General features: G+C 33.9%; 1 protein-coding gene across 5 annotated transcripts in view; it reads left to right on the top strand.

Annotated features, from left to right (window-relative positions):
- Window positions 1–19,387, top strand: part of EPHA6 (EPH receptor A6) — a 730,500-nt gene that overhangs the window by 53,598 nt on the left and 657,515 nt on the right. For all 5 annotated transcript variants that reach the window (XR_010384763.1, XM_064496237.1, XM_064496232.1 and 2 more), the window contains exon 2: window positions 9,691–9,755. Coding sequence is in view for 3 of the 5 variants with exons in the window: in XM_064496237.1 (XP_064352307.1) it covers window positions 9,691–9,755 (65 nt within the window). In the remaining 2 variants the exon portion in view is untranslated. The remainder of the gene's footprint in view (window positions 1–9,690; window positions 9,756–19,387) is intronic.

Genomic DNA, 19,387 nt, shown 5'->3' with positions numbered 1-19,387 from the left:
ATAGGCAACAATGGAAATAAGAAAGCTATGACAAAACAAAATGCTATATGTATACTTAATGAATAAGTATCGATCTCAGTTTCCAGATAAAAGTATTTTTGTTATTTTTAAGAAAGGGTGATTCTCTTTGGAAAATGTTGCCTTAAAAATAATGCCAATACACAGAGGGACATACCAGGGGTTAACGTAATAATCCTATGCTTACCTAAAGCAATCTCTTTTTGATTTTGTTAGGAATTAAATATTGATTCTGACTCTTTGTGAGGTTACAGACTCATAGTATCTGGAAGTTATAATTGTGCTTTTTTTTCAATCAAAAAAATGCAGTCATGTCAAAACATTAGTTACTGTGGTAACCTGGCATTGAAATAGACAGTTGCTGTATAGGTAGGTAGGTAGGTAGGTAGGTAGATAGATAGATAGATAGATAGATAGATAGATAGATAGATAGATAGTTAGATGTTTGTTTATGTATCTAGATCTATAGCTTGAAGTATTCTGATTACATTTAATCTGACCATGATGTTGGAAGTTATTTTACCTGTTTGTTTAGATCTATGGGAGGTGGTAGGGTGTGTTACAGTCAGTGGAACATGGAAGTAACTATTAAAAACCTCTACTAGGTTGTTACTAAGTGACTTAGTAACTTACTTTACCTTTCTGGATCTTATTTATAAAATAAAAGTTCTAAATGGAATGATTCTAAGAAGAAATGGCTTTCCCTTCTTTGCATGAAAACTATTGGAGAAAATCCCAAGCCTGTATTTACTGCTGTCTGAACTTTTAAAAATATTGGTAAATCTCTGGACTCAGTTCACATGCCATTAACTTGAATTTTTACAGCAAAATTATCCTAAAAGAATAGCTACTTTCTTAGTAGGTTGATTGATCTCTTCCTTGTTTAATTTTTCGAAGTGATATATAAATGAAATCTTACACCTTTTATTGTGCAGTTGGAATAAAGATGATCTATTATACACTGTAAAACCTATATGCTAATTGTTTTAAAACTAATATATCTTAAATTTGCTAAAAGGGTTATAAGGATAAATTATTCAAGGGCAAAAAAGTAACATTGAGCTTTTTAATCTTTGTACTCATTACTCTGACTTTTAATTCAGTGCTATCAACCTTGTCTTTAATATCTAATATCTTCTTTTAGAACACAATAACATTTTCTTATAACTTCCAAAAGAATGAGTAAAGGAAGCACTAATAAATTAAGAGACATTTCCAGAGAAACATATAATATGCTGGAAATTTACTTCTAAAGTTAATAGGAAAATTATATATAGTTTAACATATTCTATGCATTATATTGGTTATTAAGTATTATAAAACTTTGTTTTGATACCACCTGCAATTTATTTTCTGGTTTAACCAATTTCTTATTTATTATGACATGAATAAATATATTTTGATGTGTACTCCTTAGATAAATAAGAGATGTTAATCTTGCTGTGTTTAAAACCTCGCCGTTAAATTAAAAATCTAAAAAATGTTCACATTTTATTGAAGTTAATGTTGACATGTTTTTTTTTCCTCCACTCTGGTAGGGACTAGATAACTTTTACTTAAAGCCAGCAGGAGGAGCTCTCACCTTGCTGGGTTCAATGTAATTAGTGTGCCTGAAAAACCTGATTTTGTGGGGGTTTTGTATATGAAACAGATGATAAAATTTAAACACTTATCACATGTAATGGTATTAAAAATCTAAAAAATCCTCAGTTTTATTTTGATATCAGTGCATCATTCACTTGTCAAGAATGCAAAATTGAAATTTTACTGTCCTTAAGAATTTTTTTCAAAGTATGCTTGTAGTTTAATGAGGAAAATAAAGCAATTATATAAATATTGTTTCTTGAAGCTACTAATAAACAAAAAAAACCCTTTTCCTAAGGGTCTACACTGTTGTTTAAGTATATACACATTTTCCTTTTTTATTTTGAAATGAGTGTATTTCATAGTTTATAAATTATAAATACTAACAACCAAGCAGCCCCAATATGTTTTAGAAAAATATTACATCAATTAATCAATTTATTAATTTGTCAACCTATGAAAAAGAAATCTGTGTCGCTAGGCATCTTTGTATTAGGCATCTTTGAACACTCTGCTTCAATAAACCTCTTGATTTAAATGGCATGATTTGTAGGTAGTGCCAGTAAAGTTTCTGTTGAAACCACTGGTGAGAAAACTAGGATAAAAACTTACGAAGGTTTGGAATCAGCAAAAGAAATAGTGATTTTTCTCTGCTTCTACAAAAATAAAATGATAAAACAATGAAGTTTTATATTTAAATTTAAAAAGTAATAAGAAAACACTTAAAAATTGGAAAGGTTTAAAAATTTTTTTTTTTTTAATGGACATTCTAGCATCAGTCTCCTTGGTGGGGCTCACTTTGTGATCTTAAGGAAAATTATGTAACCTCTCTCAGCCTCAGTTTTCTCTGCTGTAAATTGAGCATTTTAAAAAAGAAACAACTTATAGGACAACATGGAGATTCCTTGAAGAAGAAAATATATAGAATGTCCTTTCTACAGTGACTGTGAATTTGTGTCATTACTTTATCAACTTACTAGGGAAATAATGATATATTCCAAAAATGTAAATGTGCTAAATGAGTAACATTAAACTTTTCAGTACCCCAAAGTAGATATCGGGATTGCATACCTCTGAATTCTTTTCAATAGTATATACACAAAATAAAATAACATTTATTTGACAATAAGATAAACTTATGGTTTTGAATATTTATTACAATGATATCTTCAGCTTTTTTCTCTAATATGTGAGATTATTTTTGTTAAACTGAATGAACCCAAATGTCATCAGGTGTTATTTTGTGTATTTGCATGTGTGTGTTTTTGTGTGTACGTATATATGTTAAGTCTGTATGTATATTCATATATAGGTATATAATCCATTTGTTCTTTCTGTTACGTTTAGGTTTGTTAGCATTGTGTGTTAATATGGAGTAAATGAAACTATAAAGAAAGCCTTCTGAAAGGCTCTAGCCTTTTATGTGTCTTTATATCTTTATGTGACATTAGCAACATTGAGAGCCATTACCTAGATATGTTAATTCTTTAAGAGTAGAAAATGATGTAGCCTAATTCAGTCATTTTGTCTTCATTTATTAACTGAAATATTTCAGTAAGAGAAATATCCCATCATTAACTATTTCTTTATTTACGAGTAGTTCTTAGAGAAAAAGCAAAATAAATGTTTTATTCTTTTCAGATTATTTACCAGTTTTTAAAATATGGTTTCCTACTGTACTGCAAGTTATCAGTGGATATATTTTATCATTATGAATGCGTAGACTTAAGCATATTTGAAGGGTTTCAATCCCTTAGAGTCATTAACCTTGTGTATGGTCAAATTATCCATTTTTGGCCATTTGGAAGCCTGTGCCAGTTGGCTCCTGAATCCTTTTGACATGACACTGGTAAACATTGATATCTTCCCTGATTTCTGGTATTAAATTTATAAAACACCACCAATGAAATAATCTTACAAAAAATAAAAATAAGTGGAACCTAGATCTATCTGGTCAAGCCACTGAATATATCTACCAATTTAAAGAAAATACAGGGAATGGAGGAATACGTTCAGTGATATCTCATGGTAAGGAAAATCTAGAATGTGGGATAAAACAACTTTTATGGGACAAATATTTTTTATCAAATTTGATTTCATGTAGTGAAAAAGATGACTGGCTCTTCATTAGGAAACAAATTAAAATAACTATGAGATACTATTGCACACCTGTTACAATGTCTTAAAAAAAAAAAGCTGGACAGTACCAAGTACTGGTGAGGATGTGGAGCAACTGGAAAGCCGTACATTCTGCTAAAGGAAATGTAAAACTTCATAGCCATTTTGAAATACAGTTTGACTTTTTCTTAAAACATAAGCCTTCTTTGTATAACCCAGTAATCATTATTTACCATGCAGAAATGAAAACATAGGTTCATATAAAAATTTATAAGAGAGAAGCAAGATGGCAGATTAGAAGGACACTTGTAGCTCACCCTCTCCCACAAATACACCAAAACTCACATCTACGGACCTACTCAACCAACCAGAGCACCTGCCAAACTCCGACAGAACATCGCCCTCTTTGAAAGACAAAGACGCCAAATATCTGGTAGGAGAAAAGGGAAAAAGAAAGAAGAAAAAGCAAAACGGTGCGGGACCGGTCCTGTGGGGAGAGAGCAGCAGAGGAGGACTGGAGCTCATTCACTGGGTCTCCCCCCTCCAATGGAGAGGCCAGTGGGACAGAGGGGGAGCCTCTGAGGCTCAGATCTGCCCCGAGCACCCCTTGACCGACAGAACTGAGTTAAATGGGCACAAAGGGTCCCCGTGACACCCAGCGCAAGATGCCAGCCAGCAGCTGGGGGCTGGGCCAGGCTGCCCGAGCTAGGCGGAGGACTAGGGGGGCTGTACTGAGGCAGCCCCGGGGGGACTGCAAGGTGCTGCACGCCGTGGCTGGGAGGGGATACGGACTGGAACAACCTTGGTCCCCCATAAATTGCAAAAAAAGCAAAGAAACATGGCTGGTGTGCCCTGTGGGGAGGGGTGCCATAGCCTTTGTCTCCTCAGGCCTGCGCCGCCATTACTGGCGCTTCTCCTGAGAAGAGAGGCGGGGCGCAGCCACAGCTGCCATCTCCTCCAGTGCGCAGCACCCAGGCGGGGGCAGGGCCGAGACCTGAATCCGAACCCTGAGGCTCTGGAACCTCCTAGTCAGGACTGAGACTTGTTTACAGCCTGAGGCAGATAGGATCTTTCTGCCCTGGTACCTCAGAGAACTTGTGCTGCCAAGACAAACAAGGAGCTGAGAGTTGGCATGAAGCAGGGGCGGGGCCGTTCTGTGGTCTTCCCTGAGCCCGCCTTTGGAGCGCTGACTGGAGGCAGAGCGGGCAGCTGCACAGAGCAGCGGAACTACGGGCTCCAGGAGAGGGCGGGTAGACACCCGCCTTGTGGCAGGAACGCAGCACCTGACCACCGTGCTGGGAAGGGGCAGGATCCGCCCACCTGCCTCCCCACCCGCCCCAGAGTGCAGCATCTGACTGCAGCAGTAGGAGGGGGAGTGACCCGCCTGCCCACCGGGTAAGAGCTCAGCTCCAGACCCAGTATTAGGAGGGGGCGTGACTTGCTAGCCAATAGCCACTGGGAGCAGCACAGACGAGGGCGCCAACAGAGGGCCTCTGGAAACAGCAAGCTGAGTTCGTGAAACAGGGCAAAGACACAAAGACCTCTCAATAAGAGCGTTAAGGGCACACCATCTCCAGGAGAACTAGATAACTGATAAGCCACAGTGCCAGAGAGGTATGAGCAATATGAAGAAGCAGAGGAACCACTCCCAATTAAAAGATCAAGAGAAATCCCCTGAAAGCACAATCAAGGAAATAGACATTGATGGCCTACTAGATCAAGATTTCAAAAGACTGATCAAAGTACTGAAGGAACTAAAAGAGATAGTGTTTAGAGATATAAAATATGTCAAAAATGAAATAGAAGCTATAAAGAAGAACCAAGTAGAATTAGTAAACTCATTTGCTGAGATGAGAGCTGACCTAAAAGCTGTGCAGAGCAGACTAGATAATGCAGAGGAACGAATAAGTGACCTAGAAGACAGGACAACAGAGAGCACCCAATCAGAACAACAATGAAAAACAAATGAAAAACAATGAAAACAATATAAGGGACCTATGGGATAATAAAAAGCATGCCAATCTACACATAATAGGGGTTCCAGAATGAGAAGAAAGAACAAAGGGGATTGAAAAGGTATTGGAAGAAATTATGACTGAAAAGTTCCCAAACCTAAAGAAGGAATCAGATATACAAGTACAGGAGGCTCAGAGGGTCCCAAACAGGAAGAACCCAAACAGACCCACACCAAGACATATCATAATCAAGATGGCCAGAGTCAAGGATAAAGAAATGATCCTAAAGGCAGAAAGGGAAAAACAAAGAGTGAGTTACAAGGGAACCCCCCCCCCCCATAAGGCTCTCAGCTGTTTTCTCTACAAATACTACAGGCCAGAAGGGACTGGCAAGATAAATTCAAAGTCCTGAATGAAAAAAAGATGCAGCTTAGGATACTCTATCCAGCAAGGCTATCCTTTAAAATAGAAGGAGAGATAAAGAACTTCACAGATAAGCAAAAAGTATAAGAGTTTAGCAACACTAAACCCATGCTAAAAGAAATATTAACAGGTCTACTCTAAATAGAAAAGAAGCAGGATGCTACAAAAATGAGAAACTCATAACTGGAAAGGAGATAACTGTCATGAATTGCAAAAAGAATAAACACAAAATTGTAAAAGAAGACATCTAAATTATTAAGAGTGGGAGAGGGAAGCAAGGAAAGCTACTGTGGAAAACAGTATGGAGATTCCTCAAAAGACTAGGAATAGACTTACCATATGACCCAGGAATGCTACTCCTGGGCATATATCCAGAAGGAACCCTACTTCAAAATGACACCTGCACCCCAATGTTCATAGCAGCACTATTTACCATAGCCAAGACATGGAAGCAGCCTAAGATGTCCATCAACAGCTGACTGGATAAAGAAGATGTGGTATATTTATACAATGGAATACTATTCAGCCACAAAACCCGACAACCTAACACCATTTGCAACAACATGGATGTTCCTGGAGAATGTCATTCTAAGTGAAGTAAGCCAGAAAGAGAAAGAAAAATACCATATGAGATCACTTATATGAGAAATCTAAAAAAAAGCTAAACCAAAACAAAACATAAATACAAAACAGAAACAGACTCATAAACATAGAATACAAACTTGTGGTTGCCAAGGGGGCGGAGGGTGGGAAGGGACAGACTAAGGTTTTAAAATGCAGAATAGATAAATAAGATTATACTATATAGCACAGGGAAATATATACAAGATCTTATGGTAGCTCACAGAGAAAAAAATGTGACAATGAATATATGTATGTTCACGTATAACTGAAAAATTGTACTCTACACTGGAATTTGACACAACATTGTAAAATGACTATAACTCAATAAAAAATGTTAAAAAAATTATATGTGAAAGTTTATCAAGTAGGGAATTCCATGCAATATAACACTTTTCAGCAATAAAAAGGAACTGAGTATTCTGTTGTGTGTATTGATATATACAGTAACATATATGAATCTCAAATGGATTATGCTATGTAAGAGAAACTAGGCTCACAAGACTTCATGTTGTATAATTTCATTCATGTAACATTTGGGGAACGGCAAAACCATAGAGACAGAATTCACATTAGTAGTTGCCAGTTGTTGGGACAGAGAAGGAATTCGCCATAAAGAATCACAAAGGAAATTTTGGTGGTGATAGATGTATTCTGTAGCTTGACTGTAATGGCTGTTACATGGATGTAGGAGCTGACCACAATTCCTAGAAATGTGCATTTAAAAAGGCTGAATTTTAAATTATACCTCAATAAATCTAACTTAAGAAATATAAAAGGGGAACCTATAGATTGAAAAAAATACTTAAAAACAAGACCTCACTATAATGTGTGGGATTTATTTGGATCTTGATTTTCTGTTAAAGTAAGTTGAGACCATGGGAATATTAAGCACTGATGGGTATTTGATTACATTAAATAATACATACTATTTATAGTAATGAATTAAGATATTTTAATTATATTTAAAAAGAGTATGTTAGATATACATGCTAAAACTTTTACATATCAAATGATATGATTACTAGAATTTACTTCAAAGAAATCTCACAGTGAAAGAGTAACATGTATAGATGAAATAAGATTGGCTATAGTTGGTAATTACTAAAGCAAGGTGATTAGTATATGAGGTTTCATTGTACTGTTATCTCCACATTTTAAAATATTTTTGAGAGAGAATTTTCCATAATAAAAATTAAATAATTATGGCTCAGTTTTACAAATATATGCTTGGTGAATAGATTTTAACAGTATTGAAGGAATATTCTACAATGAGTAAGAATTTATTGCAGAAATTTAAGCATGGTTTAATGATTAAAAATCAATAAAATGTATCACAGGGATTCCAATAAGAAGAAAACACAGAATCCTTACAATAGATGCTAAATGGCAGATGCCAAATAACATACTCCCAATGGCATTTTTAAAAAACTATTAAAAAAAAAAAAACAACCTGCACTTTCTTAACCAAATGAAGAACTAAAACTCATGGTAAGATATCAAAGCATTGTTTCTCAGAGGTCCATGACCTTACTGGCATCTGGGAGACGTGGAGGTAGTAGTTAAAATAAAGATCTGCTGAATCATGGGCACTACATATTAACCTGCCAGAAGCACTACACCTCAAGTTGATCACCATTTAGCTCTATAGTCTCATTGATGTCCTAGTTCCTCCAAATAATCTCCACTCCTGCTCCCTACTCCAGCAACTGAGGACTGGCTTAGTCATAGCTCAGTTAAGTTATAGAAAGTATTTTAAAATAAGTTTTTTCTTATCACATCTTTTTGAAGACCTCCTCATCTTAGGCCAGCCCAAATTGCATTTCCTTTGTGAAATATTCCCAGACTTGCCCTATCAGCCTTAGCCTAACTTAATTGCTGAGCTATTATATATAGTCTTTTAGAATTTAAGAGAAATGTTCTGATCATTTGTTTATATGTCTCTTCAACCAGTTTATGAATTACTTTTGGTTAGGAAAAAAGATGCATGGTTTTTATTTTTGCTTTTGCCTCCCTTAGCAGTAAGTATACTAGTGCATACAATGATAATGTAATCTATGCTTTAAAGATAGTAGGTTTATTCAAAATGTGTTTTTTTTTAAATTCTTTTCCAAGCATGTATAAGGGTATTTAATAACACAGAAAGAAAATAAAGAAGCCTGCTTTAATAGTTTCTCTTCCTTTAATGTGATATAAAAAGACTATATATGAAAATGGCAGAGAAAGCCATGATGGTTATTTCATGGTTGGTTTGCAAACTGGCCCTGTACTCCTGGAAGGCAAGGAGAGTCTGAACAAAGAGGCAGATAACTTCAGATTGGAGGTTGGTAGGTACGGGAACTTACTTACCAAGCTGGTCTTGGGCAGCTGTAAGACGAATAGATCTCTGCACTTGCCCTTTAGAATCTTGAAGTTTATATAGAGTTTATATAGCCTCAACTGAATCTGGGTTCATTCATATGTATGTCCAGGTGGTCTCAACAGTGCGTTCCTCTCTCAAGGCTCTCTCCTTGGAACAGCTCCCGCTGTGGGAATGGTGGGCAGAGCATACATTCTAAGGACAGGGGAGGAGCTGGAGAGCCTCCCATTCATTGCTTAGGTCCGTTCGTGGGTCAACTGGTGGTTACATCCTCCTCATTACCTTCTCTAACATTCATCAGTTTTAAAAGTCAGCTGTTAAAAATGACTTTATTAGTTTTATTATTCAATTATCCATTTTATTTAACATTGCTAAACACAAATTTCATATTTTAAACTTAATTTATAAGCACCTCATACATTTTAGAATTACTTAATATCATTATATGCTAATATTTCATGTAGTCAAATAATTTTAAAGTTAGTAATGCAACTTATTAAAGCTAATGCAATGAATAATAATAAGGGAGTTAACATTAATGATTTAAATTACTGATACATTTTTACATTAATTGAGAAGTTCATGCAATTTTTTTAATTTATTTAATTCCAGTTGTGTTGCTTGATACAACAACTGTGCTGGGAGAGCTGGGATGGAAAACATATCCATTAAATGGGGTAAGTTTAAATATCTTTTTAAAATTGTCATAGTTGTAGGTTAATTTTAGCATCTATTATAATAGTTAAAGGAACAGTGCATTTTTAGCTGTATTTAGTATGAATTTTAGCATATTACTTAAATCCCACAGGAAATACTAAAATATAATTAGAACTGATAATCAATGGTATAAAAATTCTTTGCTTTCTTCTAAATTAATAATTCTTCCTTAATATATTGTTTATACATAGTAGTATTAGAATAGCTCCCATATGAATATTTTCTTTAGAAATAAAATTTTATGCTCAAGATACTTTTCTTTGTATATATTTATTAAATTTGGTAACCTCAATTTATGCATAAAAAAACTATAGATTGTTGTAAATAGATTTTACAGATACTAACAATTTGGTATTTATTAGAAAGTATGAATCTACCAAAGCAGTTTGTGTTTTTTGAACTTGGCAAAAAGATACATTATGATTAGCATTTCGTTAGCAGAATGTAGTTGCTTTTGAAAAGATTATAAAGATGTGTAATTTCCAAAGTACACCATTTCAGGTATTAACATCATTTTACCTATGGTTATACTTGACTTTTTATATGTTTTGATATATTTTGTGTCATTTTCACATTACAGTGTATTTCTACATCTTTTTTTTTTTTTTTTTTTTCTCATTTCAAGCTAAACTTAAAAGGGTGGGTTGTGAAGCTTTTTAGTTTGCTTTTCTCTGTTTAAACAGAATCTTCAGTAATGGAGTAGTCAACCTTTTCCAGATATACTTGGGTTAGCTTTCCTTCCTTTTCTTAGAAACTGTGTTTTTCTTATTCATCACATTCTTACTTGATATTGTTTTACATTGCTTTTTTCATTATCTCTACAAATTTAAATCTCAATGGAGAAGTTGACCCAAAATTTTTTTATTTTTTAGAATCATTCAAATATTGCTGTTTGAATTTGAAACAGAAATCAGAACTTTATATCAGAAATTATTCAATAGTTATCATTAAACATGTATATTTTCAACTGAAAGTTCCTATGAAGAGTTCAGTTCTTACGTCTTTGTTTAACAGGCCATTTGTTTCTTTAGATTTGTTTGTTTTATAGACTATGGTTTTATTTTTTCTGAAATTTTTGTTTTATTCTAATAGAGCTCTCCTCAAACCATTTCTGAAAATATACCTTTTAAACTAAGATTATGCTTTTCTTCATTATCTTATTTTCATTAAAATGAGTAAATATCAGTATCTGTTGAGCGTATTGAGAATGTCACATTTATCACAATTATTTTCAAAAAGTGAGTGAAACTTCTTTTTTGGAATGCCCTTCCGAGATAAATACACATGTCCTTTTCTCGATATACTAAGTAACTTACAACTAGTTAGGTAGTTTATAAGCCTCACTTTTTCATCTTCTGAAAAAAATGACAAAAAATATTAGTGATCATACTATCACTGACCTTATGTAGTCATAGCCAAAGAATCATGTGAGGAACAGGAGTTGCACCCCTGCTCTAGTGATTGTGTTTGGTTTGATCAGACTGCATTTCCTAAAGCAAACTGGTAACTGGAGACACAGAGACTTACAGAGTTACAAATAAACTTCATTGCTATCATACTTATAATGACTTTGTCATTGGTGTTATGAAACAGGGCATTTTTATACTTGTGGTTTACTATAGAGAGAGGGAAGAATTGTCTGAAAAGTGATGCTTACTTACCTCATAGTTTTCCGTTTGCCAGACACTGCACTAAGAATTTTATACTTTATTTTCAAGATGGCTCTATGAAGTACGTCTTAATTCTTTTTCCCTGTTGGAGAAGCCCAGTCTTAAAGATGGCAAGGAACAAAAAATGCCAAGAAGTTATAGGCCAAATAGTGAGTGATGGCCTCCAATTCAAACTAAATTATTTCTGACTCTAAAGCCCGGATACTTACGATGGAACTGCAAACAGAGAGAAGCATTGAAAACTTCCTGAAAGGTCAATTATTTATGTGTGATATTTGCATAATTGATTCAGATTTTTTTTCTCCCTTGTTAAACGTACTGCTGAACTGAGATGTACATGTTGGGCACCAGCCCAAGAATGAGCAAGAGGAAAGAGAAAGAAGATGGGAAGGAGAGTACAGTAGAAAATAAATACAATAGAATAAGGTAGAAAATGAAAAGACAGTTAAAATTCATTGAGCGTTTACCATATGCTAGGCTTTGTTCAAAGCACTTTACTCACGTGAGTCCTAGAAATCAAGTATAATTTTTCCCTATTGAAAGATGTGAAAATTGAGACCTGAGTATGTTAAATAACTTCAGTATAGTCGCAGAACTAGGAAGTGATGCAACAAAACCTCTGAGCCATATATAGACTAATCTTCACAGGTAGGGTTGGTTATTTCACAGCTGTGCACTTTTTATTTCTTTTAAGATTCTGCCATGTAAAGATAAAGGGCAATGACCAATAATATAGACTACAGAGAGAAAAATAGCACATGGATTCAGAAATTAAAGAGTAAATTGAATACTCAGTTACCTTGGAATATCACTGATAGAATAGGCTATATTACTTTTAGATTATTCCCCAAATAGTAATGTATATATGGCACGTGTCGCCAGTAGGGATACTTGAAAATTGGAGTACATGGACATACTTTGTAATAGATATGGACTAAGCTTTATGAATTAGATAAAACAAAGGCGAATCAAGGGAAATAATAAAATGGATAGATGACATGAGTAAATTTTAAAGAAAACATACAACTTAAATTTTCTCTTTGAATGCAGAGGATAGATTACTGACAAGAATAGAGCTTTACTTAATGCTATTTATAGATAAAACAAGTAAGGAAATGGTAAGGATGAAAAGCTTTGAAAGAAATCTACTAAAAATGGCAAGACTGAAAAGCATCCAGACATCATAATTGGTTAAATAATTTGAAATCTATAGAAGCTGTAAATCAGTTTATAACATTTAAACTACCATTTATGTCTGCATATTAAAATTATATCTATTTGAAATTTTCTAGCTTTTTGAGGGTCTCAGGTTTTTTGAGCCATGCTATTTTGAGTTTTAACTAAAGTTGCCTTTTCTCAGAGACACTACTTCAGTTGGTTTTACAAATATGTCATGGAGAGAAAAGACAACTAGGTGATATATTTGGCAATCTTATGATTTAAAGTATATTTGATATTTCTCTGACTAAAGTAGTTTCTATGAATAACTTTAAAATTGATAAGATTTTCTTTATGTAAAGAATTGAACTAATAGATATTTTTGAAACCATCTACTATATAAAATATATGATTTAATAAATTATTTCATAGTGGGTTTATTTTTTTTTTATTTTTTTTTAAACTTAAAATACCCATTCCACCAGTAATATCACACTGATGTAGTTACAGGAGTAGGCATTCATGATGTGCCTGTAAACAAAACCATTACTGGTTATTTAAGTGTAACATAAGTACCTATGGTTAGCAAATATGAGTAGTTTTGAGCAAATGATGTTTTAGTTTTGTAGAAATGAAAGGAAAATATATTTATTTTCTGAAATGCTTTCTTGTTAACTCATTTTTGCCAATGCAGAAAATACACTTTGTTTTTTTTAAGTCATGTCCAGAATTCAATTCAGTAAACTTTAATTTTACGTTCTTTGTGCCAAGTACTCTGTGAAAGTGTTCTAAGAGTTTTTTCCTACCCACAAGGAGTCTTGCAGTTTAGAGATAATTCTACACAATCATCAGACCAAAGAGAATGTCTTCAGGAAATTTTGAGTAATGTTTTGTGAAAGAATAATAATGAGAGGGGTCAGTTCTGTTCAAGGAAAAGTGGTAGTAGGATGTGATACATCAGCTCTTTCTTGTAAACTGAAGGAATCACATATGGGCTGGAAGAGAGGATAGAAAGCACCTGTTAGGCAAAGAGAATGGCTTGAGGACAGGCACAGAATTTTTAAATGTGTGCATTAAGTTTTAGGAATGTTGAGAATCATTTGTGTGGCTAGAGTGAAGGGCGGTGGTGGGAAATAAGGCTATGACCATAGACTAAGCTGTATTGTAGAAGACTCAGAATTTCAATGTCTTAGTTGATTTAGATAGTGTATAGCTCAGCCCCAGTAAGTAGAAGTAAAGTTAAAAACTTTCCAGATTTACTTAAACACACAATAAAAAAAATTATTGAAGATTTCTTTTATTTAAGGCAATAATATAAATCCTTGGTAATGAAAGACACCTTAGAAAATTATTAGGAAAAAAATGTTCAAAATGTAGGTGTTATTACTGGTATGTGGAAAACACAGTGAAATTGAATAACTATATGTGTATAGAAGTTGGAGCTTGGTTTTATAAAAGAATGAATACCTCAGAGAATTTGGGAACCCATAGTTGTAATTCTTAATTCTGTGCTCTCACTGTCTAATGCCAAGAATTTTATGTCTACATAATTCAAAGCTCTTAAGAACTTTATCCTGTGTGTGTCCCTTCCATCCTTTATCTGTCAAACATACTACACTAAAGTCATAAAATTATGATGACCTGGTAGAGTAGCTAACACAGTGCCATGATAATCAATGAAAGAGTGCTTCATGAATAAAAACTTGTGCATAGCACTATAGAAGTTAAGTGAATACTGAAGAAGTGTTTTCAGAAACATTTAAGTATAGGCATGTGCCCTGGATTTTCTGTTTGCTAAGTACTGAATCTTACTATGTAAACCTGAAGGACCTATTTGAGTTTTGAAAATCTCCAGGGAAGAAGGCAGCTAGTCTTTAAGAAGTCGTGCCATTGTAATGCTAATGAGAAAAACACAGAAACACAAAAGACACTGCTCATGCAATAACTTTGTACAAAAGTAGCAATTAAAAAATATATGTATATCTCCTGAGTTTGTTCTCTTAATCTGAAAATGTATGAAAGAAAAATCATATAAATTTTCTTGCCACATTAACTCTCATGTTTACTCCTTTCCTTTCATATTTTATTTACTCAGGTTGGTTTTAGCCAATTTATAACATTTTAGATGAAAGAGAATACAATAAAAGGGCCTGTAAATTAAATTTTATATTCAAAATCCTTAATACTCATTACAGAAGGGGTCCCTCTCATTCAGTGCCAAACAGCAGTGGGGGTTTGTCATACTGGGGCATCTTGGCTCAATGTTAACTAATAAAAAGTAACTGCTACTAAACAGAAAAATGAAAAGCTTTTTAGAATATAAAAAGTGGACTTCATGATTAAAAACTTACATTATTTCAGTCACCCAAGTCCAGGAAGCACAGAGTTCCACACAGGATCAACCCAAAGAGGAACACACCAAGGCACATAGTAATGAAATTGACAAAAATTAAGGATAAGGAGAAAATATTAAAGTTAGCAAGAGAAAAGCAACAAATAACATACGAGGGAACTCCCATAAGGTTATCAGCTGATTTTTCAGCAGAAACTCTACAGGCCAGAAGGGAGTGGCACGATATATTTAAAGTGATGAAAGGGAAAAACTTAACAACCAAGAATACTCTATCCAGCAAGGGCTCTTGTTCATATTTGATGGAGAAATCAAAAGCTTCACGGATAAACAAAAGCTGAAAGAGTTCAGCACCACCAAACCAGCTTTACAATAAATTTTAAAGGACCTTCTCTAGTCATCGAATTATAAGAAAAGAGAACAAAAAGAAGAAAGAGAAAAACTTACATTGTTTTACTTTGAGATTTAGTACTTATACTACTTCTTAAAATGTAACTACTTAAAATACTTATACTTAAAATGTATACTACTATACTTCTTAAAATGTAATAATCACATTTTTTTTTAAGATTTTGGTACTATAATTGAAAAAGTAAGTGACTTATTTGAGTGGCCATAAAACCTGATAGTTAAAACATAGCTTTTCATAATAATAGTAATTCCATATTATTTAATATATACCTAAAATTGTACATAATTAATATTGATGGAAATAACTTGATTTTTAAGTACTCCATCAACTCACCTGAAATAGTTTCACCATTTATTTTTATTCACAGTAGTCTGTTTAACAAGAAAATGAAAGATTTGCTTGTTCTGGATATTTTTCCCCCACGCTTCTCTTTTGGCTGCTACTGTATACATAGTAGATCAGTCTATGTTACAAAGTTGTAGTGGACTCAGATACAAGCACTCCAGTATTCAAAATCAAACTTTCAACAGTGAAGTATGCTTTAACAAAAAAAATTAAGAGAAAACTGAATGTTAGTGGGAAAAGAAGTGCTATTGTATAATGAGTTACATCTTACTAGAGATTGGAAACTTTGTGTTTCTTAGATGCCAAATATTGGTTTCAAATATATATTATATGTATTTTGCAAATGTTGTAACTTAGTGATCATTAGAGTTTTAACAACATAAGATAAGATATGTAATCTTATCTGGTTTTCAATAATGCAGGATAATTTAAGATATGTGATCTTATCTCTTAAGCATAGTGAATTCGTATTAGGACGTTTACCCTGAGATAGTTAGGAAAATAGAGATTCAAGTCATTCATGCCTAAATAAAAGCTATGAGTGAACCTAGCAGTTCAGTTACTAATTATTCTTACAATGAAAAAAAATGATTTTTATAATAAAACAGGGTTGTATTACAATTCAACTGTGTAGAAAGTTACCTTTATTCCATTAGCAAGAGTTCATCAATTCCTAATATTGTTCCAAAGTTGAAAAATCAAAGATAGAGTGTGTTTATGATAGAGAATGGAATACCTACAAATAGTTAATATCTGTATTTTACGGTAAGAACCAATTTATCATTGTAGCAGATTCTAGTACCACATTTTTGTTCATTTTATAGTACATTGAAATTATCCAAAACTATAGATATCTATTTGAATTCTGAAAATATAAATTTTTAAGACAGTTTCAGTTTGAAATGAATGTGTCAGTTATTCTTTCCAAAACTGATACCTACATAGTTTTTTTTTCTGAGAAACTTCACAACATATGTAGTAGTTTTCTAAATATCCATCATATTAGTTTCAGTCATATTATTTCACATTTAAAAGAAATTTCTTTCAGTCATATCCCTCAACTCAGAGATTCTTTCCTCAGAAGGAGCCCATCAAAGCCACTCTTCATTTCCCTCACACCGTTTTGATCTCTAGCATTTCTTCTTGATCCATTCTTAGAATTTCCATCTCTCTGCTTACGTTATCCATCTATTCTTACATGTTGTGTACATTATCCATTAAAGCCCCTAGCATATTATCCATGGTTTTAAAAAATTCCTGCTCTGGTAATCCCAACATTCCTGCCATATTGGACTCTGGTTCTGATGCTCTTCAGCCTCTTCAAACAGTGTTTTTTTTTTTGCCTTTTAGTACATCTTGTAATTTTTTTTATTGAAAAGTAGATGTAATGTATGGGTAATAAGAACTGAGGTATATAGGCCTGTAGTAATGTGGTAAGATATTGGGGGCAGGGAAAGTAGTCTATAGGCTCATAATTAAGCCTCAGTCTTTTAGTGGGTCTGTGCTCCTGGACTGTCAGCTTCACCCAGACTTCTCAGTTTTCTTTTCCCCTGTTAGATGGGACAGGATGGCTAGGGGGAGTTGAAGTAGGGTGTCCCCCTACATGGAAGACTAGAGCTGGCTGGAGCTGGGAATTTTCCTTCCCTCAAGTAGGTTAGGCTCTGGTAAAACCCCCAGAAGGTGAGGTTCTGCTAAAATACTTTTCCCTGAAGGCAGGCCTTGTTAAGAAGAATCAGATGCTCTGGCACATTTCACAGTAGTTCCTTTCATTTTCAAATGTCATCAACATTATATAATTGGTTGAAACATTTGCTTAAAGAGTTTCACAAATTATGATTTTCCCTTAATTTTCTCTGCCTTCTGTTTTTAATGCATGAGCTGTCTGAATTTTTCAATTTCTCTTCACTTCAATCACTGTTGGTAGCAGTTGGCTTTATTTTCAAATCCATTTAATCTAAAAAATAAATCAAGCTTTTATGCCTTTGATTATATGACATTACTGCTGTTATTCTTTATGAATCAATAAGGGGAGACTTCAGAGTTTCCCTTGGTGTGCAGGCTCAGTAGTAGGCCATGACACTCCCAGGAGCTTGTAGAAATTGGGTTCCACATACCTTGGCTTCATAGGAAACCTAATGTAAATTTCTGCCCCCAAATATTCAAATTATTAATGTGATGGGTCTGCAGTAAGAACTGTGCTTAAGCATTTAATATATTTTTTCATTGAACCCTAATAATATCGATGTGAAATAAATATTATTAGCACCATTTTATAGATGAAAAAGCTGAACCTGAGAAAAATTACATCACCTGCCCAAGTTTGTGGTGACATTTATCTGGTACTAAAACCAAGGTCATCTCATTCCCAAAGCCAGGATAGTTAACCACTCAATGTACCATGAATTGATTTTCAACACTGTGACTGATGTTGTGGAGAGTATAGAATAATCTATAAGGTTGCTCAAGTGCAGTCTTAATCTAGTTACAATGTTGTTACAATGAACAGATTTTGTGTCAAAAGGTATGAGGTTATTGAAAAGTGCTAAAAAAAAAGATTAATGTGTCTTTGATGACGAAAGGCTATCCCAAAGCTAAGGACGGTTAATAATTATTAAGTACAGTTGTTTAGTTAGTGGCATAAAAGTATTTGATGCACGTTTAGATTGTTTCGATTTTTTTTCTACTTAGGAAAGAACTAATGAAATATTCTTTGGTGTTTTTCTTCTGAGTTTATTCTTTTGTGTCTCATTTTAAATAACTAGGTCCTTATGCACATCTGTTATTCACTGTCAGCTAAATAAGGGTAAAACATGAAATAGTTCAATCCAAAACTGAAAAAAAAAACCCTTTTAGAAATGAGTATATTAGAAATGTTAGAAAAATTAGAGAACAAAATTAAGAGTAATGTTAGAGCTTGTCATTTCCACACAATCTTCTAAGCAGATTGACCAAGAGGCTTATTGAGGGATTTCTAATATGGTTAGTGCTAGGATGCCGTACTTCCTCAACCATAGTTTATTGAGACAAAAGTGGGCATTTGAAATATATCCAATTAATTGGCTAGTCAGCTACCTGGCACCTGTCACGTGTGATTTCCATAAATGGCCAAATCAATCAGATTCCTTTTTAGGGCTTTAGGATTTCTAAGTTCAGAGACAAAAGGAAACAGCTGTCAGAAACTTCTGCCATAAAGACAGACTAAAGGATACATGGAAAAGGAGAGCAGAGGGACCGTGATTTAAAAAAAAAAATCATGTGCAAGTAAAAGTTTTAAGAGAACAGGAAAACAAACAACAAACAGCAGGTAAAGGACAACCAGCCAGTAAGTAGAGGAGAATGGAGAATAGCACATGCAGAGAAAAGGCCATGAGAAAATAAAGAGCAGGGTATTGGGCACTTCTGAAGTTGACCAGGTTGCTGTTAAATCTCAAGCTCCAGCTCTTTAATATTCCTAAAATGAATTCCCTTTGTGTAAACTACCAAACTGTAAAAGCAGATTGTAAACCTGATGATGATGATGATGATGAAGACTACAATGGTGATGGCAGAAAAAAGAGACGGCACTATATTGAGTTCGACCAGGAAATGTGAAAAGCTGTGGAAAGTAGAATTCCTTGAGAAGGAGAATGCAGGAACATGAATCACCCAGAGCTGTAG

The sequence above is a fragment of the Camelus dromedarius genome, chromosome 2 (genome assembly GCF_036321535.1).
Source record: "Camelus dromedarius isolate mCamDro1 chromosome 2, mCamDro1.pat, whole genome shotgun sequence".
Taxonomy (NCBI): domain Eukaryota; kingdom Metazoa; phylum Chordata; class Mammalia; order Artiodactyla; family Camelidae; genus Camelus; species Camelus dromedarius.
Note: the sequence above shows the minus strand (reverse complement) of the source record. Positions and strands in the feature narration are given on the sequence as shown.